The sequence below is a fragment of the Chaetodon auriga genome, chromosome 2 (genome assembly GCF_051107435.1).
Source record: "Chaetodon auriga isolate fChaAug3 chromosome 2, fChaAug3.hap1, whole genome shotgun sequence".
NCBI classification, from domain to species: domain Eukaryota; kingdom Metazoa; phylum Chordata; class Actinopteri; order Chaetodontiformes; family Chaetodontidae; genus Chaetodon; species Chaetodon auriga.
In genome coordinates this window covers 29,752,048-29,778,933 of record NC_135075.1, presented here as the reverse complement: position 1 = coordinate 29,778,933, position 26,886 = coordinate 29,752,048, and the positions used below count along the sequence as shown (strand labels likewise).

Below are 26,886 nucleotides of genomic sequence, written 5' to 3'. Positions count from 1 at the left end.
GAGGGTAGATGTGATGTTTGTCCTTGTCGTGGCGGTTTTCAGCTGCGTGGCGTCTCCTGTGAAGCGGGTTTGTCCTCAGTGGAGCGTTTTGTGATTTGACAGGCGGGACGATGGGAAGGGAGAGTCGTAGCTTCCTCTGTGAGGGGGAAACATTTCATGGAGCTAACGAGGGGTTTCCGTCCCACTTCTGCATGCCCTCGTGTGGTAATGACCTCTGAATTCATCCCACTCTCGCCGTCGTTGTTGTTCTTGGTGCTCATTGGAAACGACAGACGTGTAGAACTTCACTGTCGCTATCAGGTACTCACTGTAGGTTTTACAGATGTGCAGGCAGATTAAGCCACCGTTCATCTCCTCACGTGTTGCACGCCACCGTGTCGCTGCACTGATGCAATCGGGGGATTAAGTGCCTTGCTTCACGGCACTTCAGCAGCAGGCGTTGAGGGAGAGAAGAGCTTCTCACGCAGTTCCTCATGCTGATTTTTAAAGCGCCTTTTTTGGGCGTTAAAGACGGCGACTTTCTGGCTGGTTGCTTGATTTTTGTAACCGTTTGGACTCCGGCCGCCTCGATGTTGCTTTGACGACGAATGACTCCTGTTCACATCATCCTCATCAGGTTACAGCAGTTCATTAAAGGACACTTTGTGGAGGTTGTTGAGTGGCCTGCAGTGCTTCATGGGAAAAGGCAATTTGTTGAATTTTAATCAGAGGGGTGGTGAGCAGGTAAAACCTTCTTTTCCATCATGTTTTACCAAAAAAAAAAAAAAAAAAAATCTTTGCTCAGACGTGTTTGAACGTTTGTTCTGTGCTGAGGAGATGCCACCCCTGCAGAGGGAAGTGTGTACATATTTACTGAGATTTACAGAAAACTAGCAGTTTACAGAAGTACAGTGTATTTCAGCAGATGTCTGTTTGTGGAAGTGGAGGAGGGTTCGTGAGGAGAGCATACTGTAGTGATTTGTTGTCACTTATTCATATTACTTATGGAACACACAAAAAGACAAAATAAATGTACATACATGAGATTTTTAAACGGCGGCGGGAACGGTCCGTCCGCCGCTCTTCTGTTTGAGTCTTATTTATTCAACTGGTTCTTTACTGGTCACAGAGGGCAAAGGGTCCTCTGAAGATTTGCCTCTTTTATGGTATCTGTGCACAGACCTGGGACAAACCGAGTCCTCACCTGCCACAACTCCAAATCTTCATCTTTCCCGATGTCAGTCCTCCTTTTTGGTCATTGTCACCACTTCCTGTGCATCCATTACCTTCAGTTGAGATGAGGATGGAGGGAGTTTGGGGCGGGCACATCAGATTTAAAAAAAAAAAAAATGCAAGAGACGAGAAGCTGATCTCTTCACCTCGGCGTCTTTCTGTCCCAGGTCTGCTCATGTTCTGGTGGCTTTGGACAACAGTGAGTTGCCTTTAAAGGTAGACTTAGTTATCTGACATGGACACTCCCACATGGGGGGGGGGGGGGCACTCGGAGAGGATGGGACATCTGCATCAGAGTGAGTTCAGAAAACTTCGCTTCAAATCTGATTTGTACCACTCAGCCTCAGCTGGGTCCTGCGTTATTACGTAACCTTGCGTCAAACATCAGCGTCGTCATTATTTTGGATGATATTCTGCGATCAGGTGTCCGGGACCTGATTGGTTTCTGGGTCTCTGTGCAGAATGTGATGAAGATGCATTAAATCTTTGGATTAACGAAGCTAAAGATCAGAACAGCTTCAGATAAGCGTCAGAAGTGATCTGGCTCAGGATGAGGACGGTGGATCTCTGAGTGTGTCAGTAGAAATCCTCCTCTGGCAGATGTGACCTTGGAGAGTGGCCTCATGTGACTAAGTCTTCCTTTAACTTGCCTGTTGTTGCCTTTAGTTTCTAACGTTCTCTTTTCTTAAAAAAACAAATATATACGTAGGTGAATAAAACATATCAAAGGTAGTCTGGGCAGGCTTTTTGAAGTAACGAGATATATTGAAGTTCTTTGGATAATATCACAGCAACAACTACTACTACTACTTCTAGGGAGATTTTATCAGATATAGCTTTAAGAGAGATTCAATTCAGTTTTTCTTATAAAGAAAAAGAAGTTTTCTGTAAATAACATTTGATTTTTGTTTGGTTTCGGGTTTTTGTTTTTGACAAAATGGGTTGGTTATAAAATCAAAATGAAAAAAATCTGGCTCACTTCTTTACATGCAAAATGATTTGTGGATTTTTTATAGGCTCGTCATGTCGGATATCAAATATCAGCTCGTGTAAATAAAACGACCAACAAAAGCTTTTGGAAAGTTTTGTATTTTAATTTCTTTCTATTATTTAAGATGAAGCTCATCATCCTTTGGACATGACGTTTCACCATTTTTATGACGATGCTTACGTTGGATAGGCATGTTTACGTTACGACTTATTCTGTGATTCCAGTTTCGTTTCTGATGAGACAAAGTTTGATTATTTAAAATGCAACATGACTGGAACAGAGGTTTTTTTTCTATGTTTGGTTTGGTTTTACTGTCCCACTCCAATTATATACCAATAACACCATGTTCTGTTAACAATAAAATGTCAATAAAAGTGAAAACTTCTTGTCTAAGATGTGGTTTTCACTGAGTCATTTATGAGGCCTCGCAGGTGACTGAACCATGAGACGAACTCTGCGATGAAGATTCAGCTTGAACTGTCTCCCTGAACTCAGCTTAAAGCAACTTTAAAACCGTGAACTTCCTCAATCTGCATCAGAATTCACACTCAAAGCCATGACGTTGATATTTTTAGATCCAGTGTGACTTCCTGAAGATATCATCAGCTCTGATGTGTCTTGAATTCATTGATCACTGAAAAAGAGATGCTCCTTTTAACTGCGCACAGTCAGCGTACTTTTAATGGTTCCAGTTTTCCAGATGTAATTAAATATTTTGGCTAAAATTAACTGAAATCACATTAAGAATTCTTGTTTTCATCCCTGAAAGCCTTCAAGTGATGGAAACTGTAGTTCCAAACATTAAAATGTGATTATTCTCCAAATCAGAGGAGGTCAGAATAATAATCCACATCGATCAATACTAACGTTTCTCGTGTTGCACCGTGTTGTTTTATTTTTCCATTGATCAGGCTCAGAGTGTCTCGTCAGCGTGGTTCTTATCTCGGTGGAGCACTGACTCTCTCCTCTGTTCATTCATGCGTACAGATCTTTGCCCTGGTTGCCCTGCGGGGCGTTTCGGGGTCCACAGCATCAGAACCATGCTTGTGTTTACATGTTCATGCTGTTTTCTGACAAACGCTCTGTTCTTTCTGCGTCTTCCCTTCTCAAAGAGCCGCGTTCACACAGCCTTCATGTCAAACGGAGAATCTTTTGTTACCTTTGATGTTTGTTCCGCTGCTTTCAGGTCCTCGCTGTGTAAACCTGAGAGGACTCACAGCTGATGCTGTTTTTAACGTTCAGCTCTTCTTTAAAAAGAAAGAAGTTTGAGTGAACATTTCAAACTTGTTAGCATTCAATAGCCCTGATGCTAAATGAATTTCTGTAAGTCCATTAACAGTTTTGGGGGCATCTGTGAGATTATGTGCAGTATAAATCTACCAGATGTGCATAATAAATCTGCCTTGTGGTCTTTTGCTGAAATCCCCCTGTAGGGATATACATGCGAATCCTCTGGTGATGCAATATGTTCAGCCACCTGCCCAGTGATGGGACTGGACAGACTCTGGAGATACTGGTGCTTTCCAACACTGCTTCAGTTTGGTGGCAGTTTAATGTGTCATTTGGAGATTTTGAGAGAAACTCTTATTTCCTTTTTCTTTCACAGACTTCATGCTTGGACGTGCGTTGATCAAAATACATCATCGTTCTGCTCGTGACCGGAGTCGAGAGGCCACACACACACACACACACACACACACACACACACACACACACACACATTTCTGTGAGAAATGTAGTCGAGGAGGGGAGCAGCTGGTGTTTGGTGCAGCTGTCTGCTCGGAGATAGTTTGACAGATTGCGCTGTACTTTCTCTGAGGGCTGGAAAGAAATGGAGTCAAGAGCGAAACCTAAAAACTCGACTGAGGTGCGATGCCCCGAGGATTTCTCTTTGGAAAGAGAAACAAGTTTTATCAGAGTGGTGACCCTGAGTGACGACGAGAAAATGGTCAAGAAGATGGACAGCGTGGTTAAGAAGTCTGTGGATGCTAGCAAGGACACAACACAGAGCTTCTGAGAGGGAGCAGGATGAGAAGATCCCTTTACTGTTTGCACGCGAGTCTAAGTTGCTCTATGGAGGACTCATTATTCATGCTCATGTTAGTTAGCCGGGTTAGCTCGGTGGTCATGGCCCCCCTGGCAGACATGTTGAAGTTCTGCATGACCTCAACAGGAAGCCAGTGAGTTCTACAGGTGGGGTTCTCTACCTGGATCGACGGGCTGGCTGTCGTCATCGTACTGCTGAAGATCAGGGAGGACCATCGTCCTCCAAACCGCCGCCACGCTGCTGCATCTCAGAGGAGCCCAAAAGAGCTGAAGAAGAGAACTGTGCCAGACAGGCCATCCCAGTTTTCTGTCAAGACGTATTGCTTGATCAGCTAAGCTGAATGCAGCATCCTGATCCAGAAGCTCTAGAACTGACGTTTTGCCAGTTTAATCGAATGTCATTTAAAACTTTAGTGCAGTCTCAGTGCTGCGATGGAGTCGAGATGCTGGACCTGCACTCTGATGGCCTGCAGCAGGCTGTGGTAACGGCTATGTTACGCTCATCGTCGAGGAGTTAAAATATAACTTAGCAAATCCTGGGAATATTCTGGGAATGTGGGACCAAACAGAATCCAGGGAAAGGGACCAGGCAAGGACAGGATGGGTCGACCCGGTGTGAGCAGGCTTGACAGATGAAGCATCCAGTTAACTTCAAAATCTGTTTACAATAAAAACTCCAAAGTGTTTCTTCAACAGGAAAGAACAAATCTTTATTTCAGTCATCGCTGTGAAAACAGGTTCAAAGCTCATTAATTCAGTGAACTGTCAGCGGAGGGATTTGAACCAGCAGCCGACCAGATATTAGTCTGTGACTTTAAACCTTTAAAGCATGAGGAGAAACACATTCACACAGTTTTACTGTAATAATACTTTGTTTGGCTTTAAGCCTCCAGTGTTTCAACATCCTAATAATCCCCCTGATGTTTCCCATCAGTGCACAAACAGGAGATACAGCGTTCATTCATTTTCATCTCATCCAAAGAGCAGCGGGTTCAGACACACGGCAGCATTAAAGAGGTCCCCGCTCGTCTTCTGACGACTCGTTAACACGACGGTGTCCTCTAACGAGCAGCAGAGGAGCAGCGCAGCGAGCGTGTGGGACTTCAGCAACGGCTGCGTTTTGGATTTTCGGTGGATTCGTCACCCAAAAGAGAACAATTCAAACTCCGCCTTCTCCCAGTTTCCACTCTCCTCTGTTTCATTAAGCTGCTGCACCAGGACCAGTTTAGTACCAGTTGGTGCACGAGATCATGAAGCACATGTTGTCCACCTTCCTGTTTCCCATCTGGCACTGGGGCAGCTCTGCTGGGGGGTCTGTGGGAGACAAACACAGCATGATCGTTTCCACGGAGCGAGCGATGACAGTTGGTTTTTGTAGGATGACAAAGAGCTGAAGACGAGCCAGACTTCATCCTCATAAAGTCGCTTTGGATGTCTTTGCTTTTACAAACGTTTACATGTTGAATGTATATTCGTAGAAGTTTTCAATCAAAAATACATTTGATTCCTGTCGGATTGTTTATCCGTTCTGACTACTTGGTGTGAGCTGCAGAGTCGTCTGCCTCGTCTTGAATATGATGGAACTTGTCTTGTATAATTTGACCTTTTTGGGCTTCAAACTGTTATTTTTAATTAAACATCTGAGAAGTTTCGAGGGAAACGACTCATAGACACGCGAAACATGACAAGCAGCTCAGACTAGAGGCGGTTTTTGAGGGTTGTGACCCCGTTTTGAACAGTGTGCTGTATCTTACTGTCCTATCATGCATTTTATGTTAAATCTAGAAAAGTAGACGAGCAGTTAGAAACGGAGTAAAAAGAACATTTCCCTCTGAAATGTGGTGAATTAATCAAGCAAGTCGATTATTAACACAGGGCCGGAGTAAAAGTACTCTGTACGAGTGTGTACCTTCAGCAGCTGCAGATCCTGAGCTCTCAGTATTTGCAGACTCTTGGTGTTTTTCAGCCTCCTCTTCTTTCTCCTTCCTCTCGTGACTTTGTTCGCCTCCCATCGTCACAGCGACTCACACCTGAGCAAAGACACACAGGTATATGCGTACATGTTGACAGCTTTTAATACTTCAAATCAGCAGTACTTCAATGATCCAGTTCCACCTGATGCTGGAAATACTCAGCACCAAATGTGGATTAATCCGCCTCTGAAAATAGTCCCGAACAAATGAGCCGTGTGTGTAGCAGAACCAATGGGCTCGAGTGTGAGAGCCACGGTGGTTTTGGTTATCATCCCTCATCCCTCCCAGAACGAGGGACCAGGACTCCACTCAGACACGACTGACTGATGGTGGCCTGTAATGCATGCTGGGAAATTACACACAACGCTGACGGGACAAAGGACAAATACTTTCCAATCAGGCTACGACTGAACTGATGATAATTCTCACAGTTCATCAATTGATTAGTCATTTCTTAAGAGACAGAAGGTCAGAAGCTTCCAGAGTCCGACAGATTTTTCCTTCAGGTCTTTAAAAAGCCCAAAAAGATTCAGTCTCCATTTTAAAAAAGCTGCAAATCTTCAGACTGGAGAAGCTGGAGCACACGTGGAAGTCATTTTTATTTGATGAATTAATTAATTAAAGCATTTCATTTATCATTAGAATTATTACTGATTTTCTGTTGACTGGCTTTCAGCAGGGGGAGTTTGAAACACCACACTGTAAAAAATCACCTGAAGTGAATTGTAATTAACAGTGATCAGCTGGTGGAGGATTAGCTGAGGATTCTGAAACGACCTGCAGACCAGGGGCAGATATGAGCCATGAATAAAGATCTACTGACTCTGCTTTACTCCACATAAACTCTTTGATGTCAGAGTTTGAGAATGGAACACGTCCCGCTGACAGTCGCTCACGGGTCAGTGCAGCGCTGCCTCTCCTTTCAGGGCTCGGGCTTCTGATCTCCTGCAGTGACCACGCGCCTCCTTACGTTGGTTAAACTGCTTCTAGTTTCATACGAAGTCACAAAACACTAAAATTAAAAAAAGTTGGATCTCGTTTGAGGACCAGGATTATCCATGGACCCTCATCTGAAGCGAATGACTCAACAAAGGCTCCTTTGAACTTGTTAAGGGGGACGGCGCCCCCTGCTGGAGGCTGAGGGACATGACAAAAACAACCCCGAACCAAAACATCCCTTCACCGTCAGCTGAACGAGCCGCTTTCAAATGATCGGCTCTGAATTTTCAGTCTACAGATCACAACACTGATTTCCTTCAGTCTGCCATAAAAAACAAAAACACGAGTCCATGAAGTGAAAGTCTGCTGAAGACAACTGTGGACTGATGAAGCTCTGAAACTGTAGAGAAAACTGAATATTGACCACCAACAAATGAATTTCTGAGTAACGTGTGTAACCAAATGAGATCAAACTTTACTGATCCCACGCAGGGAAAACTCAGTCAAACAGGATCAAGATGAGGAGGAAACCCGATAAAGAATAAAAAAAATGATGAAATGATGATTTACAGATTAGAAACAAACTACTGCCAGAAAAATACTACTGCCAATATTCTTATGAAAGAAACTGCTAATGCTGTATGTTGAACTGCACTCGAGATGTTGTATAAAAACTTCATTGCATGTGGTGGAAATTTGAAAACAGTGCAGGCGTTTGAGCCAAACTGTGATTTTATGGTAAACCAAACCAAGTAGTTTTGGTGCCTAAACCGAACCAAAGTGCATCAGTTTATTAGTTTCAGATCGACTTCCTGCTTCAGACTTCACCTGTTTTTCAGAGTCAGCGTGTTTTGCTGTAGCGTTAACCTGCTCTGGTCACGTGGTCTGAGGTCTTCATGAGCCCACCTTCACACTCAGCTACGTTCATGGTCTGTGATGCGTGAGGCGCGAGCTCGTGGGCTGCCGAGACGTTTCTGTCACCATGCTGAAACAAACAGGAACAAAACGCTGCTGAATATTTTCACACTGCACAAACTGGTTTCATTCACAGCGCGGTGACAAACGGGCGTCGTGGCCAGTGTGTCCGTCCAGAGAGGAAGTCATGGACGGCGGTCAAACACGAGCCCAGAAGAGGGAATTAACGCCTCACTAATGTGTTCCAGCAAAGCAATAACTAACGTGATGCTTTCCACATAAAGCCTGATCATGGGCCTAACCGTTAGTCCAGGCCTAAATTTAACACTGGAGGGGAACTTCTGCTGGACGGACATGAAGATTTAACCACAGCGGAGCTCAGGCAGCCGATAAGCTGCAAGACGAAGGCAGAACTGGTGGATGTGAACTTCATGTGAAGGCCAAAAATCGTTTTTAGAGAAATCTGGAGGTTGCTTTTCTTCTCCTTCCCTCCACATAAAAGCCGTTCTTGGACCAGAGCAGTTAAACGTGGTGTCATCAGAGAGCGTGAGCCACACATGCTTCATTCATGAACTTAAAGAGCGTCTCAATCAGCATTCAGCGCCGCCGCCTCACTTCCCTCCCCAGCTGTCAGCCGGAGAGGAAGTGGGCCTAAATATAGCTTCCTCTTTCTCTGAGATGCGCTTTGTTTGGATCTCGTCTCCATCGCTGCCCTCTTTGCTTCCAAACGAACTGAATCTGTCCTTCCTCTCGTCACGGAGCCCACATGTGGTCCGCAGACCAGCTGTTCTTCACTTCCTCCTCCTCTTCCTCTCCTCGCTTCTTCAGTTCCTCTGTGACTTCACAGCCAATTCTTGGGTTGGTAGTTTGATTCCGACTCAGAGGACACTGTGAGCTTCCTCCAAACACTCTTTTTATTTGGCTTTTCGTCCTTCAGTGAATGAAACACTTCTGCTGTGAACGGGGTTCAGAGATCTGATCCCTGAGCAGCAGATTAATCACAGTCTGCCTGCAGTATTGATTCAGGTGGGTTTGCCTCAGCTTCACTCCTCCTCCTCCTCCTCCATCATGAAGGATGGAGCATCACTACATCAGGACTGACGGATGCTACAGACACCTGACTTAACCACTGCTCTTAGTACATATAGTTCAGTGTTAATTTCCACCATCTTTGTTCGTTTTAGTCTGTTCCTGTAAGTTGTTCTTGGGACACTGAGAGCATCTTACAGGTGGAGCAGGTTCCTGCTTTGTGTTCTCACTCGGCCAATGAAGCTGATTCTGATCATATAAAGGACAAAGGGAGACATTCAAGCTGACAGAGCAGAATTTAAGGTGGACTGAGTGTAAACAGGTAGGCTTTAATGGAAGCTAAAGCCACCAAAAGGCGAATGTTTGATCCCTTAGGTCTTAAAATAAACTAAAATCAGCTCTTAATGGATCTTAAATTGTTAATTAATGTTAGTGAAACCTGGTGGCCTTTTCTCCACCCGAGTTTTAATCCTCCTCTGTGTTTATGTGACTGACAGCAGCCGACATGTTTACGCCGCTGTAAGCCCCGCCCCCAGAGAGGTGTGTGTGTGTGTGTGTGTGTGTGTGTGTGTGTGTGTGTGTGTGTGAGCTGTTAGCTGCTGTCGGGAACCTAAATTAATTTTATCCCACCTCGCCGACCCCCTCGTAACTCACGAGACCCGTCTGTCTCCGTCGGCCGTCGGTTCCGATTAGCTCGCGGTGTTTCCGGGCAGAGTTTCCTGTCCGACGTGTCGGCGGAGCGGCTGACTCCAAAGATCGTTTATGCGTTGTGCGAGGGTTCACTCCGTGCGTTATATCGGAGGAGCTGCGACGTGGCACTGTGAAGAAACAGGAGCAGGATTCCAGAATGAAAATATGATGTAAATTTGACAGAATATTATATTTATGTCCGTCACACGAATAAGAGTCTACAGCCATGCTAGCAGCTCTGTCTCAGGCACAGCAGTGCTTTGAGCTAGATGCTAACATCAGTTTGCTAGCATGCTAACACAGGCGTGAAGGTGTGAACATCAGTAAACAGTTCCCTAATGAGTTTAATTATGATCATATTTACAGTAAAATGGACGATAAAGCAGATAATGTTTTAGGGCATAGCTCTGTAGCTGACTCTTCACGACCACCACGCATCCTCTGTTCCGTCAGATCCAATGAGGATAGAGGCATAGCAATGTGTGTCCACCGCAGCTCCACCCTGTTATCCAAACATGGTCACTTCCGGGTCCAAAAAGCCAAGATGGCAGCCGCCATAATGCCAAATTGGAGGCCTCAAAACAGTTGTCCACAAACGAATGTGTGACTTCACTGTGGTTTAACATGTGATCCATAGAACCATAAAACTGTTGCAAATACAGAATCATACACACTGTTCCTCCTGATGCCATTCTTAAGCACTTGTCTATAACTGTAATCTAATAGCCGCTGTTGGTTGTGGCAGCATCTGCCAGTCTGGTGGCCTGGTTGGAGCTGTCTCCATGCAGACTTAGATACTTCCCATAGAAAGGCTGTGCTTGTCAATATTACCAATCAGAGTTGGTAATGTAAACCAGTTAGCTCTTCATGCCTGAACTAGTTTCTCTTGCAAAACCGAAGCTAGAAAACACTCACTTTTGTGCTGCTTGTCCAAGTAAATATAAGACATTTATTTCATGAAAACCCTTAAGCAGTTAACATGATGAGTATCTAAGGCAAGTGATTTGTTTTTGGTTTTTACATCATAACCTGCTTCAGATGTTTTACTGATGGATCCGAGCAGATGAAAACATGCAGGAGTGAAGCCTCGGACTTCACTTGGATGCTCTTTGTCTCCTCCTCCTCCTCTGCTCTGGTTCGTCCACGCCCCCCTCCCCAAATTGCTGCAGTGACGTCACATAGGTGGCGAGCTAATGGAAGTGTCAACAAACAACACGTCACACGCAATGGCCGACCTGATTGGCTCCGAGCGCCGATTCCCGCTGCCGCACGGGAGAGAGGAGGAGGCCCGCCGCGCCGGCAGTTGCTGTGCAGACTGCCGAAAAGAGAAGACGGTTCAGAGATTTATTTATTTTTTTAAACGTTTCCTTCTCAGTTCAGTGTTTGGGCAGCAGCTGATGGGAGGAAGCAGCATTAAACATCTGATGGAGGCAGATGTGAGGATTTGAAAGGCAGGAGGATTACTAGTTTGTACAGGTTTATCAATAATATCCATATATTGTCCATCATTGTCAAATATAGAACCAAGCAGGCTGCAGATTGCATATAGACCTGCACACATACAGTACTGTTTATTAACCACCTGATGTTTGCGTGATAACTTATTTCTAATGTTCAGAAACGTTGATCTTTTCTGAATTATTTTCCAAAGTGGCTTTTAGCTTACTTTGTGATCATTATTCTCTTAAAGGTTTTAATGAAATGTACAGATTACAGCAGACAATGAGGAATGTCATTTCAAAGTCACCAGTCAAAGAACAGACTTTTACATTTGAAGATCTGACACAGAGCAAACTATTTCTCACACTAACAATCCTTCTGTCAACTGATATGTTGGAGTTCTGAGTCCTGTGTCATTTAAAGTCATTATAAGAATGAAATTAGTTTTGCTATTTTGCTTGAGATTTGCTTTGCTTTTTGCTTTTGCTTTATGATATTTCTAATAAAATGAACAACATTAATTGATAGTAATAACATTTATAATATATCGTGTTGTTCTGTAAAAAAGGTCTCTAAATGAGCTCAAAACGTCCTGGAATAAACACACTGGAATGAAGTGGAGATGTTTTCATGACTAGTCCACGAATATCTGTCTGAAATCACTGAAACACATTGTAAACAGGATAAATTCAGTGTCGTATCTTTGCCGATGGAGAAACTTTCCTTTTCGCTCCTGGAGTTTGGAACGCATGGTGCGTGCTACGTCATCACGTTAACCCAGAAGCGGAAGTGAACACGTGCGGTAGAAGGGGAGTCACCACGCATGCTGTGTACCCACGGACCTAACTCAGGTAATCAATTTAATCCCATTTTAACTAAATATTGTCAGTTATTTAAGACAAACTTCGTCGCGTATTTAATCGAACTGTCCATCGACGTGAGCTGACGTGACTTGTTTCCTGTCTCCTGTCGCTAAACGGTAATCTTAAGAAAACTAACTAGCTAGCTGCTAGCTCGCTAGTTAACGAGCTAGCAGCTAGCGTTGATAGCTGGACTGTCACCGCTGGTCAACTCGTAAATTATTTTATTCACAAACTCACTAAATGTCGTGATAACCGTCAGTTCATCGCTGTGAACAAAGCTCAGCGTTATTCAAACAACATGTGCTGTTCCAGGATCAGAAGTTAACCCTCTTCTTCGTCATGGCCGTGAGAGCATCGTTTGAGAAAAACAACGAGGTCGGCTGCTTCGCCAAACTGACCAACACATACTGCCTGGTGGCCATCGGCGGCTCAGAGAACTTCTACAGGTGAAACTTTACCCTTTGTGTCACGTGATTTCTATTCAGGTCAGACAGTCGCATCAGCTTGATTCAGTGGGTTTGAGTAGCATGGAGGCTAAATTAGCCTGCAGTGCTGTGAGCAGACCTGAGGCTGATGACATCTGAGTGCAATCTTTATCACTGACTTTATGTAAGATGAGGTGTGGTGTTGTGTGAGGTGAGTTATTGTTGATGACAAAGTACACAGATACCTGAAACACAGATCATTTCTTTAAATAGCATTAATGTGGACGCACAGGTTTGTAGAATTCTCAGAGACATTATGGGATATAGTTACACATCAGGTTACTGATGATGGCAGTGGACTTCAGGGTGGTGAGTTAATCATGGAGGGTGAGAGTCGGCTTCATCTTCAGCTGCTGTCCTCACTCACATGTAGCTGCCTGTGTGTCTTCATTCACAATAATAAAACAGAAAACCATCATTACTCCAGTGAGCATGAATACTGAATGTCTGTCTTATGTCAGACCTCCTTCATTCGTGTTAAGATTTCTCCACTCTTTAGTTTTAAACATTCACTCAGGTCCCCGAATTTTACCAAAACGTATAGCTCAGTCTGTTGTTAGTTTATCGCACACGTATCGTCATCCGTGTGTGTGTCGACCGAGTTGTACCAAGTAAGTGCAGCACAGAAATGTGAAACTCAGTTTGGTGTTATTTAGAAACACTGTCGTCACCCTGATTCTAAAAGTCTGAACTCTGTGAAACATCAATAAACCAGAATCGATCATCAATAATCAAACTGTGTTCACTGACAGCAGCTTTCTCAAGTGTATCTGAGTTCATGTGTTCATCTCCTTCATCCAATCATGTGTTCACAAAGTGGTGAACCACATCTTTCCCAGTCTGTGAAACGTGTTGCTGCATCAGATTCACAATAAGCAGATATTTACAGAAATCAATGAAGCTGATGAGGAAAAACATTAAATATACTGAGTTTGAGCTGATTTCAGGTCAGTTTGTGACAGAGGATCAGATCAGGTGATCACATCCTGTTTTATTTGTGTTTTACAGTCACGACTCTTTCGAAATCAGGCTTGTAATTGTACAGTTTGTCCAGCACTGTAAAGGTTGTTATCACAGACTCCATCAAACAGGTTTCTGAAGTCATAGTGACGCTCGGTGACTCCCTCCGTCACCATCTCGGCCCGACTCCACCAAACTCCCAGCTAATCCAAAAAAAGGCAAAGAGGTGGAGCTGAGGCGGCTGAATGAAGCCTGTTACTGAACGCCAGCAGCTAGCTGTCACTCAGAGCAGCCATGCCTGTGATTCTGTATGAATTCAGCTTTAATATACTTTCAGTGAGTGAGTTATATAAGCACTTCATGAACGGGGCAGTTTGCTTCAGTGACCGGCCTGTAAACGTGTTTATTTCTTCAAACCAACTGTCCAAAACCCCAATCTCTTAATTCACTGCCAAAAATGACGAAGAAAAGCAGCAAATCGGAAGCTGCAACCAGCAAATGTGACTGAAACCATCAATCGATTATCAAAGTGACTGGGGGTTCATTTTTGATTGACTAATTGACCAGTCTTTGCAGCTCTGCTACCATCACACACACACACACACACACACACACACATTAACATCTCCGTCAGATGAATGTGCCGTATTCTGCAGCATGGAGACCCCTCCAGACCAAACCTCACTGTGTAATCTGTGTTTGAACTGGCTCCTGCTGCGTCAAACCAGTCTGCAGTTTAGTCTGTTTGGAGTAAAAGTCAAACTGATTCTACAGATGAAGGTTTTATGTGAAGGACTCATCTGTCTGCTGGCTGAGTGATGTGTGGACAGCTGGTCCAGGACCGGACGGGACAGCGGGTCCAGGTCCTGCTGGTGTCCACGCAGAGCTGAGGTGACTGACGAGCTGTTGTTGTTTGTGTGGCTGCAGTGTGTTCGAAGGAGAATTGTCAGAAACCATCCCAGTGGTTCACGCCTCCATAGCAGGCTGTCGCATCATCGGGAGGATGTGTGTGGGTGAGTCATGCTCTGAGTGCGCACACACACACACACACACACACACACACACACACACACACACACACACAGTCCTTAAGCTTGTTTGCTCTTTCATGTGGCCTCTGAAAGCCAACAGGCAAAACAAAGCTAAACATTTTACAGTGTGCTGATGTCCAGAGATGCTTATTCATGATTGGTTTCTTGAGGAATGTGGTCCTTTAAGGCGTCGCCAGCGCAGACCAACACGTCGCTGTTCCTGATGACTCGTCTGTTTGTGTGTCACCAGGTAACCGTCACGGCCTTCTGGTGCCCAACAACACGACAGACCAGGAGCTGCAGCACATCAGAAACTGCCTGCCGGACACTGTGAGGATCCAGATGGTCGAGGAGAGGCTGTCTGCGCTCGGGAACGTCATCGCCTGCAACGACTACGTAGCGCTGGTCCACCCCGACCTCGACAGGGTGAGACGACTGCGTGCGCACGCACACACACACAACTGACAGCGGTACCTATAATGAGCGACTGATCAGCTGTTTCTACTCAGAGAGGATGAGGAGAAGAGTTAGGAAAAGGAGGAAGAAGAAAGGAAGTAAGGAGGAAGTAGAAGAAGGGAAGCTGTTGGCATCTTCCTACGTATTCCCATAAATCACGTATGCCGACTGGTTTTGTTTCTTCTTCTTTATTAGCGGTTGCCAAACAGCTTGTGTAGTCTTACTTATTCGCTCCAGACCAGCTGATGGAAACCTCAGTTGACGGCTCATGGCTGTAAAGCAGAAACCAAACATTGAAATGTTACTGAGTAAAGACGCTGAGCTCCAGTGTTTGTGGTTTCTTTCATAACCAAAGTGGTTCAGTCTGATCAATAACTGATATTGATCGATTCAGCCCGAGTTGACGTGCAGGTGATCTCACTCACGTCCTCCTCCCTCCCCTGCAGGAGACAGAGGAGATCCTCGCAGACACTCTGAAGGTGGAGGTTTTCCGTCAGACGGTAGCAGAGCAGGTCCTGGTCGGCTCCTACTGCGCATTCAGCAACCAGGGAGGCCTCGTCCACCCGAAGACGTCGATAGAAGACCAGGACGAGCTGTCGTCTCTGCTCCAGGTTCCCCTCGTGGTGAGTGACGGGTTGGTGGGTCGGGGGGGGGGGGGGGGGGGGGGGAGATGGAGAGTCCCTCCCTCTCCATCCAGTTACTGTTGCTGTGCCTGTCCAGCTTTCCGTCTGCATGTGGCTAATGTGAGCTAATGCTAATAATTAACTGTGAGTCATCTGAAGTCCGACTCAGCAGACGTTCCCATGTGACTCATTTTGTTTTATTTACTTGTACTTCAGTGTGGAGCTGCTTCACCCCACAGCAACACATTACAAATAAACAAACAGAAAAAGTCGGATAATTAAAATGTTTCAGACTCACATTTCCACCAACAGAGGATGTGAAAGCTCAGCTGCGTTTGGATGCAATGCTGGGTCACTATTGTAGATAGTCAGCTAGTTAGCCAGACATGCTAACATTTACAGTTTAGAGCTGTGAAAGTTTAATTCAGGCCAGCTGATGCTACTGAGCTGTGATTGGACAGTTGCTGTTTGGAGGAGCAGAGAGATAACGATGCACACAACACGCCAGCTCACAGAATTTCAATATTTCTGGTCAAATGAGGCTGAAACCATAAAACGCATCACTTCCTGTCAGCCAGTGGATGAGAGAGACATCAGTTATTTCATAGTTTGTTCCATCGATCAGCGGGAGAGCACAGAGGCAGGAAGTAACATTTTGTGCACGACAGTAAAGACAACTTCCTGTTCAGGCCGGCACAGTGAACCGCGGCAGTGAGGTGATCGCAGCGGGGATGGTGGTCAACGACTGGTGCGCATTCTGCGGGCTGGACACCACCAGCACAGAGCTGTCAGTCATCGAGAGCGTCTTCAGACTCAGCGACGCACAGGCCTCCGCCATCGCCACCAGCATGAGGGACTCGCTGATAGACAGGTGACTGACACACACACACACACACACACACACACACACACACACACCTCCATCGTGCTCTCTTCCCAGCAACTAAAATTGAATCATTTGGACAAACAGTCCGTCTCCCGTATCTCATTGAATCTGATATGAGGACTTACAGGAACAGCAGCCGTTAACTGTTCCCCCGTGGTTTCATCCGTCTCCTCTGCTCTGTTTCCCATCAGCATGGCGTAAGCCGCCTGTCGTTTCCTGCCATCGAAGAGCTTCAGCTGCGGTTCGCCTGGTCCCACGTGAAGCCGCCAGAACAAGCCGCCGGACCTGGTGTCTCGACTCGGAACGCCTCCTCCCACACAGTACCACTCGCTTCACCGCTCCCACCTGCAGCCATGTTACAGATCATTTTGTGCCTTTTTCCACATTTGGTTTCATCTTCCCTCTGATTAGTCCTCTTCTCCAGTAGGATATCCTGACACCTGAAACAGGTTCAGCTGCACATCCACCTCCTCAGCTCCAACGCTGACTGTGAGATCATTTGGAAGTCATTTTTTAAAGGAGAGGCTGATCAGAGGCTTGAAGTTGGTGAACGGAGAATGAAATTTCACTGAGACGATTTGAGCATTTACATACAAATTATCTGACATTTCAGCTTTTGTGGCACTAATGGGAATCATTTTTAACCAAACATGGAGAAATCTGAGTGAACGTTTTCTCCCTGTTTGGATAAAAGTGACCACGGCATCAAATCTGTTTCTGTGCCTGAATCGTTTAAAAAGTCGCCGTAGAATAAAGAATGTGTCTGAACATAATTCTTAACGGGAAACTGTTAAAGGAAAAGGTCCGACGTTCATTTTAAAGTTTAAGAGTCCGTCTGAACAAGTTTCCCTCTTCAGGTCTGAATTTGCTCGATGTCGCAGTGTCAGAGTGATTTCAGTTCACCCAGAAGCTCTAATACGAGTGAAACGAGTCAGAGGCCTGCAGTGAACTACAAACATGGTGGATATTTCTTAACCAACGTTTCGTCTCGTCTGTCTTGTAAAATAAAATAAATCACCCTCTTTTTATCTGTTCGATGTTTTCTTTTGAGATGAAACATTCAGAATCAGCTGCAGTGAACGGAAAACTGTTTAACGTGAGGAAAGTAATGAAGTACATTTACTCAAGTACTGTGCACCTTTGAGCTAGTTGTACTTTTTAGTGTTAATATTTTCTGCTTCATTTATTTGACAGCTGTTCTTCTTGCATGAAGATTTTACATAAAAAAAATATAAGCTATTAAAAGACGTCATCTAACGAGTTAAAACCTTCCACCAAAGTGTTTTTACTTCTGAACTTCTCGCATGGTTTCATTTCAACGATCAGTCGAAGTCTGAAGATGGAAAGTTTTATCATTTTACTTAAGGTCGAGGTGTAAAAACTGAAAACAGGTTGTGTAGCAGGATGTTTTCTTCTTTCCCATCATTCATCTGACGACCCCTCAGATTTATCAGGTGACCCTCTGGAGGGGCCCGACCCCGAGCTTGGGCACCACTGGCCTAAACTCACTAACTGGATATGAAGTCATGAAAGAAGCTCCAACAGTAAAAATAATGTAGTTGCTCAGGTTGAGGGACATTTCATAGTGACTGAAGGCTCTGAAAACGTCTTCCAGCACTCAGTCAGTCCCCTCACGGACAAAAGACGAGAGACGCGTTTTAAAGGCAGCTTTTTTATTTATTGGCAAATGCTTTGAATAAGGTCGTAGCAATGCGTCTATGTACACCCTCCAAACAGTGACATGTCAGAAAGCCCAAAGAAAACACACTTGGTAACACAGCTCGGTTATATGATCGTTTATACGCACACATTTGTTTGTTTGTTTCAAACATACACATACACTTATTTTCAGTTTTTGGTTTGGGAAACATCTAAAAAGACTTTTTTTTTTCTTTTTCTTAAACAATACAATTATATTTATTGCGTAAAATCAATATACATTTATAAAAAAAAAAAGTGAAAACATGCAAGGTCTGTAGTGCATCACAACCGTTTGTCTATAAAGTCGTATTAAACAAAGGCAGAACGTACAGAGAGCAGCAGGCTCAGAGGAGTAGATACAAAAAGAAGATACTCGTTACGTAGATACAGAATTCCTAAAAAAAACTCAATGCCAACTCTTTTATATCTGTATTAATTTATGTGCAAAAGAAGCTCATTCATTTCCGACATTAAATACATTTCGTCTAATGTTCGACTCTATGCTACCGTGACACACGTGGCAGGAGGAGACGTCCACCTCGCGGCGGTCAAACGCCGTGAAGGCGGGGCCTGACTCCGCCTCGCCTCGGCTGAAAAGCTCCACTGGGGTCTGATTACTTCCTGGCTTCCGCTCCTGCCGAGCGCGCGCTGCGTCAGATCTGCTCGGGGAACCGAATGGGATCATTTTATTGGCGTTTCGCTGGGCTGTCCAAGCCAAAGGGAAGTTAGAAGAAAAAAAAAAAACGCGTCCCCGTGCTCGTGACCCCTCGTTTGACGGCAGCCTCCTGTCTGCTAATCCCGACCAACAGTCACTCTGAAGCCGATAACTGCTCGCCTCTTTTCTCATGTTTTTCCTCCAAAACTGATTTTTTAATTTTGTATTTTTTTCAAACCAAACATGAAAAGCAAGCAAACGTTAAACTTTACGGCTGTTGGAACAGAGCGCGTGCCTCGTGTGTCCACTGCCTAAAATCTACTGGACAGGCCTTGAATGCATCGTCACCTGATTGGTTGTTGATGACCTCAAATGTTTGTGTGGTTAAATGTGGGTGAACTTTGTGCAGGAAGACAGGTGAGTAGTGAGACGACGTGTATTGTGCTTACAGGGAAAAAGTCTGTTAGTTACGGCTGGTAACATGCTAGGCTAATGCTAACGCTAATGCTAACGTCCCTTCTGTGAATGAGCAGTTCGTACGTGACAGTAGCTTCACGGGGGTTGGGGGGGTGGAGTCGTGTGGAGTCACTTGACCATGGAAACCTGAACGGGTGCTAGGGGATAAATATTGCACGTGTAAATGTTATTTAATTTCTGAGTATTACAGTCATTTTTAGCCTGATTGTCAGCTACTCCGTAGCCAGTGGCGAGTTGGCAAGTTGAGCTTCAGGCTGACGGTAAATGTATGATTAAAACAAACTCAGACAGCTAATAACTCCAACAAAAGACAGTCAATAAAAAACTAAAAAGTGAGTTAAAAAAGGTAAAAGGACGATCACTGCGCTCTATCTCTTAGCTTGTACTACTGCTGTTGTAATGAGAGGATCTACTGTAGACTGACAGCAAATTAAAACTGTGCTGCGTTTCCACCAATCAGCGGCTCGATCGGCCGAGCTTCAAATCACATCCTCCACTCTGACTGGCTTGCAAGCGACCGCCTGGTTTCAAGTTTAGCTTCTCTAATACGTCTAGTTTTAAGGATAAAAATCAATTTTACTCGCAGATTCCAAACTCCAAAGTCATCGGTTGGTTCGTCCCACCTTTTCAAAATAAGAGCGCTCAGTCTGTGGAACCGAAAGAACGAGAGAGAAAGTAAAACTAGAAACGCTCAGAGATGATTCTGAATGGAGCACACAGGATGTCCTCTGGCTGTTGGAGCTAGTGTTGTACTTACTGACCAATACGAAGAGGGCGCCGGACTACGACAGAAGAGAGGGACGAGGGGTGTCTGTCACATGTACGCTGACTGACGGGGTGCTGCTACGTGGGCCTGAAACGCGACAAAGTGGAGGGTCATGGAGTTTGGTGGCTTCTGCTCGGGTCTGACACCACGCGCCTCTCTCTTCCCCGCTGACCTCTGACCTCTCCCCGTCCTCCCAGCACCTGAAGATGTCCCGCTCTCCCGCCCCTCCCCCTCCCTAGCAGCCGAAGGTCTCCTGCGAGGCGTAGACCATGTAGAGGAAGCCGTCCTCGTCTCTCTCCTGCTCGTAGATCTCGGAGATGGGTGTGGACACGGACACCATGCTGTGCTGGTTGACCAGCAGGAAGAAGGCCTGCGTGGGGTTCAGCTGCAGCCGGCGTCTGGGGGGGGGGGGTGACGGCGAGGACAGGAAGAGAGAGAGAAAGAAAGACATTGAGGAGGTTTTAGTGCTTCTAACGTCATGTTTTTGGTGTCTCAAGTGTTTCAGTCCACTAAATGTGTCTCGGAGGAGACAAAAGGCGACGAACCACAGCTGTGTCCTGTGCAGGTGTCACTTTGACTGCAGTCTGTTCACTGATTGGTCGGCTGATCTGACGAGACAGTAAAAGTAAGGGCTGCGGTGGAAACAGCATTACTGTTTAATAATGACTGTAAATTAGGAAAACGAGTGCCTTATTATTCAGGTTTATTCATGAAATATTAATATTAGAGGCTTCATAACATCATAAAACAAACGTAAAGTGAAGGAAAGACTTTACTTTCATCTGTTAAACACACAAACTGAGTCCTTGTGGCAGAAAGCAGACGAGCTGTGCTTGTTGTTCGTGTGATGGATCTGATTTATCACTTCAAACTTCTTTATTTATGGGCTTGATTTGTTGAAGCTTTGTGGTTTAGTTAAAAGAAAGACTGAACTTCTGTTAACAGTTAACTGAACTCGACCTCGAGGACGCCAGAATCGATGCGATCACATTTTGTCTTCGGCTCCTCTCCTCATCCTCGCCTTGGTTTTGATGCAGTGCTGCTCTGTCCAGCCTTTCATAACTCTGGAGTTTGATCTACAGCATGCAGAGCGACCGAGTGCAGCGAGAGAGAATGAATCTGCAGCAAATTGACTTCACGTCACCAAAATATCTGCCTTTGTATTTCTGCCTCGTCAGCGTTTGAGGCTGACGGTGATCAACGATGGTGTCGAGCCGCAGATATACGACGGCGTTTCTGCTCCACGGGACAGCGCAATCTGAATTTACGGCCCGTTAATCTCCAGCTGAATATAAAGCCATCCTCTGTTCATGCTTTTGGGTTTGACGCTGTGCTGACTGTAAACAAACTGACTAACTGCAGCCTCAGCGAGTCTAAACATACTTCAGCTTACTCTTATGGTCTGTAAAACATGAGCAGCACACACGTCTGCTAACAGACAGCTCCAAATATACACACACATACCACACACACCTCTGTGACCTCAACCTGCACCGCTATCCAATTCAGCATCCCATAATAACCTGCAGAATGTGTGTGAGTCAATGCTGTAGCGGCGTCCTCACAGGTGTGAGCTCTGGGATGTGTGTGTGTGTGTGTGTGTGTGTTTACCTGATGATCTTGACCAGCTCGCTCATGTTGACGTGGTCAGGGACCAGGAACTTGGTCTTATCCAGAACAGGCAGCTGCTTCTCTCCCTTGTATCTCTCAATGATCACCTGCAGCAGCCACAAAGCACAGCAGACAGGAAGTCAGTCTCAGTCATGTGACATCTGTCCAACTGTTTCATTGGCTTCACACAGACAGCAGCTGTACTGTGTGAACACAGTGGCAGAAACAGCTGAGAAAACAATAAAGAAATGATGCGGCTCCGTCCTCAGGTAACTAAATCTGCCCCCGGCACCTTCGGGTCGTGTTTGTTTGATCAGAGCAAAGTGTCGTGGGCCTGACTATGTCATGGCAGGGGGCAGGTAGTTCCTGGAGTCTCGCTGACTAGTGGTGGAAGATGTACTCAGAGCTTGTACTTAAAAGTCACAATACCACAGTGTAGAAATACTCAAGCAAAAGATGCACGATGGCCCATTTCAGAATAATACACGTCCGACTGTATTACTGGATTATAATTACTCATACATTCATGTGTTCATCACTTTCATGTTGCAGCTGCTAAAGGTGGAGCTCAGTTTAATTACTTTATACCTGATGAGCAGCTTGTGTGTATGAACACCCAAAGTAATGAGTGGCTGAAGGCATATAAACGTAGTGGAGTCGAAGTGTAAAGTAGCAAAACTTGTACTTAGTTACTTCCCACCACGGATGTTGACACCTTGATTAAACAGGTAAGATACAGGCTGATGATAGGAGGGCTTTCTGGGTGCTGGCAGGTGGATTTTGTTCCCTGTGGACAGACCCGGGTTCACCATGTTTCCAGGCTATGATAAGCTACGCTAACCAGCTGAATCAGCGAATTTCCTAAAATGTTGAACTGTTCCTTTAAGGAATGAAGTGATTTGGCCTCTCTATTTTAGGTGTTGTCAGCTCATAAAGACAGACTGAACCAGTGAAATCCAACCTTTGTATTCATTTATTAAAGCGCAGCTCTGATTTAGAGTTAATGTGTCATCAAACTGACAGACTGATCGAGCTCCAGCACCGTTTTTACATCAGTGTTGTCGAGTTCTTTGACTTCTCTCTATACTTGAACCAAAGACACATCACATTAAAAATCTAGATGCTGGAATAAGTAGATTTGCAGGCCAGAGCCAAAGAAACCTTTCACAGGCTCGATGATCAGGCGTCTGCACTGTGAGTCTGACAGAGCGAAGAGGTGAGGATCAGATTCAAACAGCAGCTTACGGGGATCTTGTTGGGGTGCTGATCACGGATCTGCTGGACCTCCTTGCACCGATCAGCTGGGGACAACAAAAGACACAAAGAGCCAAACTTCAAAATGAGAAAAATGTATTAATACACAGAGAAAAGCAGCATTCATATCTACAGCGTCTCTATTTAAGGACGGAGCACAGAGAAGCTTCAATGCAGAATTTAGGAGCCTGCTCACGAGAAATTTGTCAAATCATGTCACTATTTATCGTCTTAAATCTAATTTATTCAAAGCACCACGACAGCAAATGCAGCAGATACGATGAAAGACAAAGACGTCAATTAAAGAAGACGACCCACGTCCACCTGATGGACACCCCGCATGCTCCGCCTGTTTGCCCAAACTCATTTTCCGAGACAGGAAGTAACAAAGTGCACTTTCAGATGAAGATAAAACCGCCTGCAGAGCCGCAGACAGCGCCGAGTCCAGCTCGACTCTAAAGATGGCCGAACCTGCGGCTGAAATAACACGTGATCCACCCGCTGATCGTTCGCTGTGATCACGTCTCTGATGTTCATCGTGTGCTCGTCCCGCCTCCTCCCGTTTGTCCTCGTGTGAAATCATTCACGAATATTTCTAAGACCAACACTTCTCATCTTGTATGATTCAATCCACAAATGCCAAAAATCGAGTTGTGGAAGATGTTAGTTACATTACGCTGATTAGTGATGGACTAAAAATAGGATCAGAACACCTTCTTCCATGTTGATCAATATGAATATTTATCACAGCACATCATTTGATAATGCTGCCAGTGTGAAGAACATCCTGATCGATCCATACTGAGTAACAAATGTCCAAAGTTTGTCACGTCAGCACAATCATTTTAACGCCGTAAAAAGGTGGAACTCAAAGGCGGGGGTCCAGTAGAACACCTGGACGACAGGTACCTCAAAGTGAACGTCTTAATAATGAGCTCTGCAGGACAACGTTAAGTATTCTGTGAGTACTGCACACCTCACTTCTGCTTTTAGAAAAAACATTGACGGTGGTCAGTAAACTACACTTTCAGAGTGCAGGACGTCAGTGGAGTTTACTTAAATAACTTCAATAAAAGCTGCATCCTCTCACACCTCTGACCCTCACCAGGACCAGTCAGCCGTGTTTCATCACGGCTCGGTGGGAGCCAGTGATTTGGCAGACAGAGGCTGGAATAAGAGCCGACATAAAGTTCCCTCTTTATTCTTATTGAATCAAGAATCGATCCTGAACTGAATCCTCAGATTCCCGCCTCGACATTCTAATAAAGAAATCTGATGTCTTTTCACTCGTTATAACTGAACTTTTCATAGTCTCTCACTTTCTCGGCAGCAAGCATGTTTTGTTACACCTGAATGTTTTGACTCGTGTGTCGACTCATTTACATATTCATGAACTTCTTCAGCTTTCCTCTCTTCCACTTTTGTCCCCCTCGCTGTCTAACTGTACGACACACACCGTCCTCTCAGTGTTACGAACAGCTCGGTGCCTTATTTCATAAAAGCGCCTGTTATCTCTTAAACACTGGCAGGGTTCAAAGCTCACGCTGTATTGAGGAGAAACAGTGAAGTGTGAAAGGTTCCTTTGTTTCAGTCCGAGGGTGTTTTTCCTCTCTGGCTTTGGGAACGGTTGGTGCTCATTACTAGAATATTAAGTGTATTCATGAAAAAATACTGTGAGTTTAGGCCAAATCAAAATTTAATCACTAATGAGATTATACAATTCTTTTACATTACTTTTATTAAATTACATTCCTGTTCGAGACATAAATAATGTCCAACCATTTCTTGAATATCTGGCATGTTAAGAAAAACACTTTCAGGACTTTTTCTTCTTTCACTGTGAACAAACCTGCAGCTCATCATTCAGGAAATACTTCCATGTACTGACCTGCTTATTACACTAAACAATCCACGAGTGCAGTCAGAGTCTCTCCGGCCTTGTCACGGTTATATATTACCTTCATAACGTGTGTAACGTGACAATGCACCATAAGACAAACAGCACATGATGAAGCAGGTTAACAGGTCCAGCACCAGGTCAGCTGCTCGCTGAGAAGTACTGTTCAGTGTCAGGAAACTTTTTGCGGAGGTTATTAAAGTACAACCTCGCAGTAAATATGAGTAGTACTTTTCCGTCTCCACCGTGACACCGTTGCTTAGCCCGTATCTCTGTTTGACCAGATTATGTAAGACACGGGCTCCGGGCTCCTCCCTGTCCAGAACAGGGGCCGTCGTTTGGGATCAAATTTCAACATAAATCACTGAACACGTGTACTGGGTTCATGTGTCAGCACATGTTGTTTTCCTTTAAGCAAACACGGAATGTTTACTGCTGCTGTAATCCAGCTAGCTCAGCCTGCTGTGTACTAGCTAGTAACGACAGGCCGTGCTAGCTTAAAGCTTGCCAAGCTAATGTGACAGTGACCCAGATGGCCTTTCAACGTTAGCAGCCAAAGAGATCAACATCACTGAGCGGAGCAGGCCAAAGGATACTGGCTGCACAGCGTCGATCATATTTAGTTAGCTCTGACAGATTATATTTCACTCTTTGATTTCGACACACAAACCTGCCAAAAAGACATTTTCTCTAAACTTGACGCCCAGAAGCTTCTGTCCAATGATGCTATCTACCTGAGCCATTAAATCTGACTTTGAACAGCTGCGAAACACTGTAACGGCTGTAATAACACAATGTACAGGTGAATACTATGTAAGTACCTATCAACAATCTGAGTAAGCTAAGTTAGGAGGCTAGCAGGCCGGCTAACTGCCGAGCTAGCTTCTCTGCTCAGCTGCTGCGTTCACAGTTAACAACAGCTAGCCTGACAACACCGCCTTGGTGGCTTCTTACCAAATGTCCTCCTTTGTTTGAAGGGTCTGTCGGACGGCATCTCTGTCGGTGTTATTACACAGTTTTAACGTAATGAATCTGCGGTTCAGCCGCTTACAGCACAACTCGGTCACAAAGAAGCTTGAGGTATTTCGGCGGAGGGTCTCCGGTCGGCTCTTCGGTCTAAGTCTGAAGCCAAAACGGCTCCGGACAAACAAAGCAAGTAAACCGAGGCGCTGACGTCATCCGCTGGCCTTAAAGGGACCGTCCACAAATGACTTTCTCTCCTCTTCTGCGTCAATCTTCCGTTAAATAGCCTCATTTATGCAATTTATACCATTGAAGCTAATCTTAGCCATAAAGTGCTGTTGAGGTATTTCAAATATAAGCCATTCAGCACTGTGTCAATGTGTCACTGTGACAGGAAATGATGACATACCGAGCTGTTTTTGCTTTTGCTCGTCTAAACCCCTAAGGGAAAAAACATACTTCTCGAGGTCGACTACAAACTCAAAGTAAGTTGTCAGCTGTTTTTGAACCATTTCAGTACATGCATGATTCAAATTGTGTGTAGTATCCCCATTAAATGCATTTTAAGAAGAACCCAAGGACACTATATTTATTTTTCTACTCTTTGTATGTAATGTATATGGCCTGTTGTTGATTTTATTTTGTGTTTTTTTGCAGTCTGTTTAGTGCTTCTTGTTCTGTTCTGTCCCTCTCCTTTTATATTATGCTGCTGGATCAAGTGAATTTCCCCAGCGTGAGATAAGTAAAGTCGTATCTCATCTTATCTTATTAGCACTGAAATTCTTGATTTGAGGTGTTAGGAACTGTAAATAAACCAGTTAACTGTAAACACAGTGTGATTGGCTCAATCTTCACCAGGAAGAAGAGAAGGAGGCCCTGTTCAATTTGGACTGTTATTGGCTTCTCTGATTGGTAGGCTTTATATGGCAGAGCTTGATTGGTTGAGAGAGGTGTCATTTGGAACCTGAGACTCCTACAGAGCAACTGGAGACAAGATGGCATCTGTGTATGTTTCCAGAGGTT

At 44.8% G+C, this 26,886-nt stretch overlaps 2 protein-coding genes and 1 long non-coding RNA gene across 4 annotated transcripts; 1 reads left to right on the top strand and 2 right to left on the bottom strand.

Moving 5' to 3' along the window:
• Positions 1-4,940: 4,940 nt before the first annotated feature.
• LOC143330018 (uncharacterized) lies at positions 4,941-9,891 on the bottom strand. 2 transcript variants are annotated; one of them, XR_013077927.1, is made up of 4 exons: positions 9,736-9,891; positions 7,990-8,146; positions 6,159-6,279; positions 4,941-5,563 (listed from the first exon to the last, which is right to left on the bottom strand). It is a non-coding gene; the product is annotated as an uncharacterized LOC143330018 (long non-coding RNA). The 2 variants fall into 2 exon arrangements; XR_013077926.1 differs by lacking the exon at positions 7,990-8,146 and having other exon boundaries at positions 9,736-9,878.
• Positions 9,892-12,017: 2,126 nt separating this feature from the next.
• Positions 12,018-17,806, top strand: eif6 (eukaryotic translation initiation factor 6). The gene is made up of 7 exons (XM_076746138.1): positions 12,018-12,086; positions 12,411-12,544; positions 14,471-14,556; positions 14,825-15,000; positions 15,477-15,653; positions 16,343-16,524; positions 16,731-17,806. The coding sequence occupies exons 2-7, from the start codon at positions 12,438-12,440 to the stop codon at positions 16,738-16,740; spliced, it is 738 nt and encodes a 245-aa protein (XP_076602253.1). The 5' UTR covers positions 12,018-12,086; positions 12,411-12,437; the 3' UTR covers positions 16,741-17,806.
• Positions 17,807-18,195: 389 nt separating this feature from the next.
• Positions 18,196-26,062, bottom strand: map1lc3a (microtubule-associated protein 1 light chain 3 alpha). The gene is made up of 4 exons (XM_076746151.1): positions 25,855-26,062; positions 22,995-23,050; positions 21,750-21,856; positions 18,196-20,536 (listed from the first exon to the last, which is right to left on the bottom strand). The coding sequence occupies exons 1-4, from the start codon at positions 25,892-25,894 to the stop codon at positions 20,374-20,376; spliced, it is 366 nt and encodes a 121-aa protein (XP_076602266.1). The 5' UTR covers positions 25,895-26,062; the 3' UTR covers positions 18,196-20,373.
• Between the last annotated feature and the right edge of the window lie 824 nt (positions 26,063-26,886).

Bases quoted from the DNA above. Each gene is read 5' to 3' on its own strand.
- eif6 (XM_076746138.1), top strand. From the start codon at position 12,438: ATGGCCGTGAGAGCATCGTTTGAGAAAAACAACGAGGTCGGCTGCTTC. The intron at 14,557-14,824 runs GTGAGTCATGCT...GTGTGTCACCAG, and splicing joins CATCGGGAGGATGTGTGTGG to GTAACCGTCACGGCCTTCTG. The intron at 15,654-16,342 runs GTGAGTGACGGG...CTTCCTGTTCAG, and splicing joins TGCTCCAGGTTCCCCTCGTG to GCCGGCACAGTGAACCGCGG.
- map1lc3a (XM_076746151.1), bottom strand. From the start codon at position 25,894: ATGCCGTCCGACAGACCCTTCAAACAAAGGAGGACATTTG. The intron at 23,051-25,854 runs GTAAGAAGCCAC...TGTTGTCCCCAG, and splicing joins CAAACAAAGGAGGACATTTG to CTGATCGGTGCAAGGAGGTC. The intron at 20,537-21,749 runs GTAAACACACAC...CCCCCCCCCCAG, and splicing joins GAGCTGGTCAAGATCATCAG to ACGCCGGCTGCAGCTGAACC.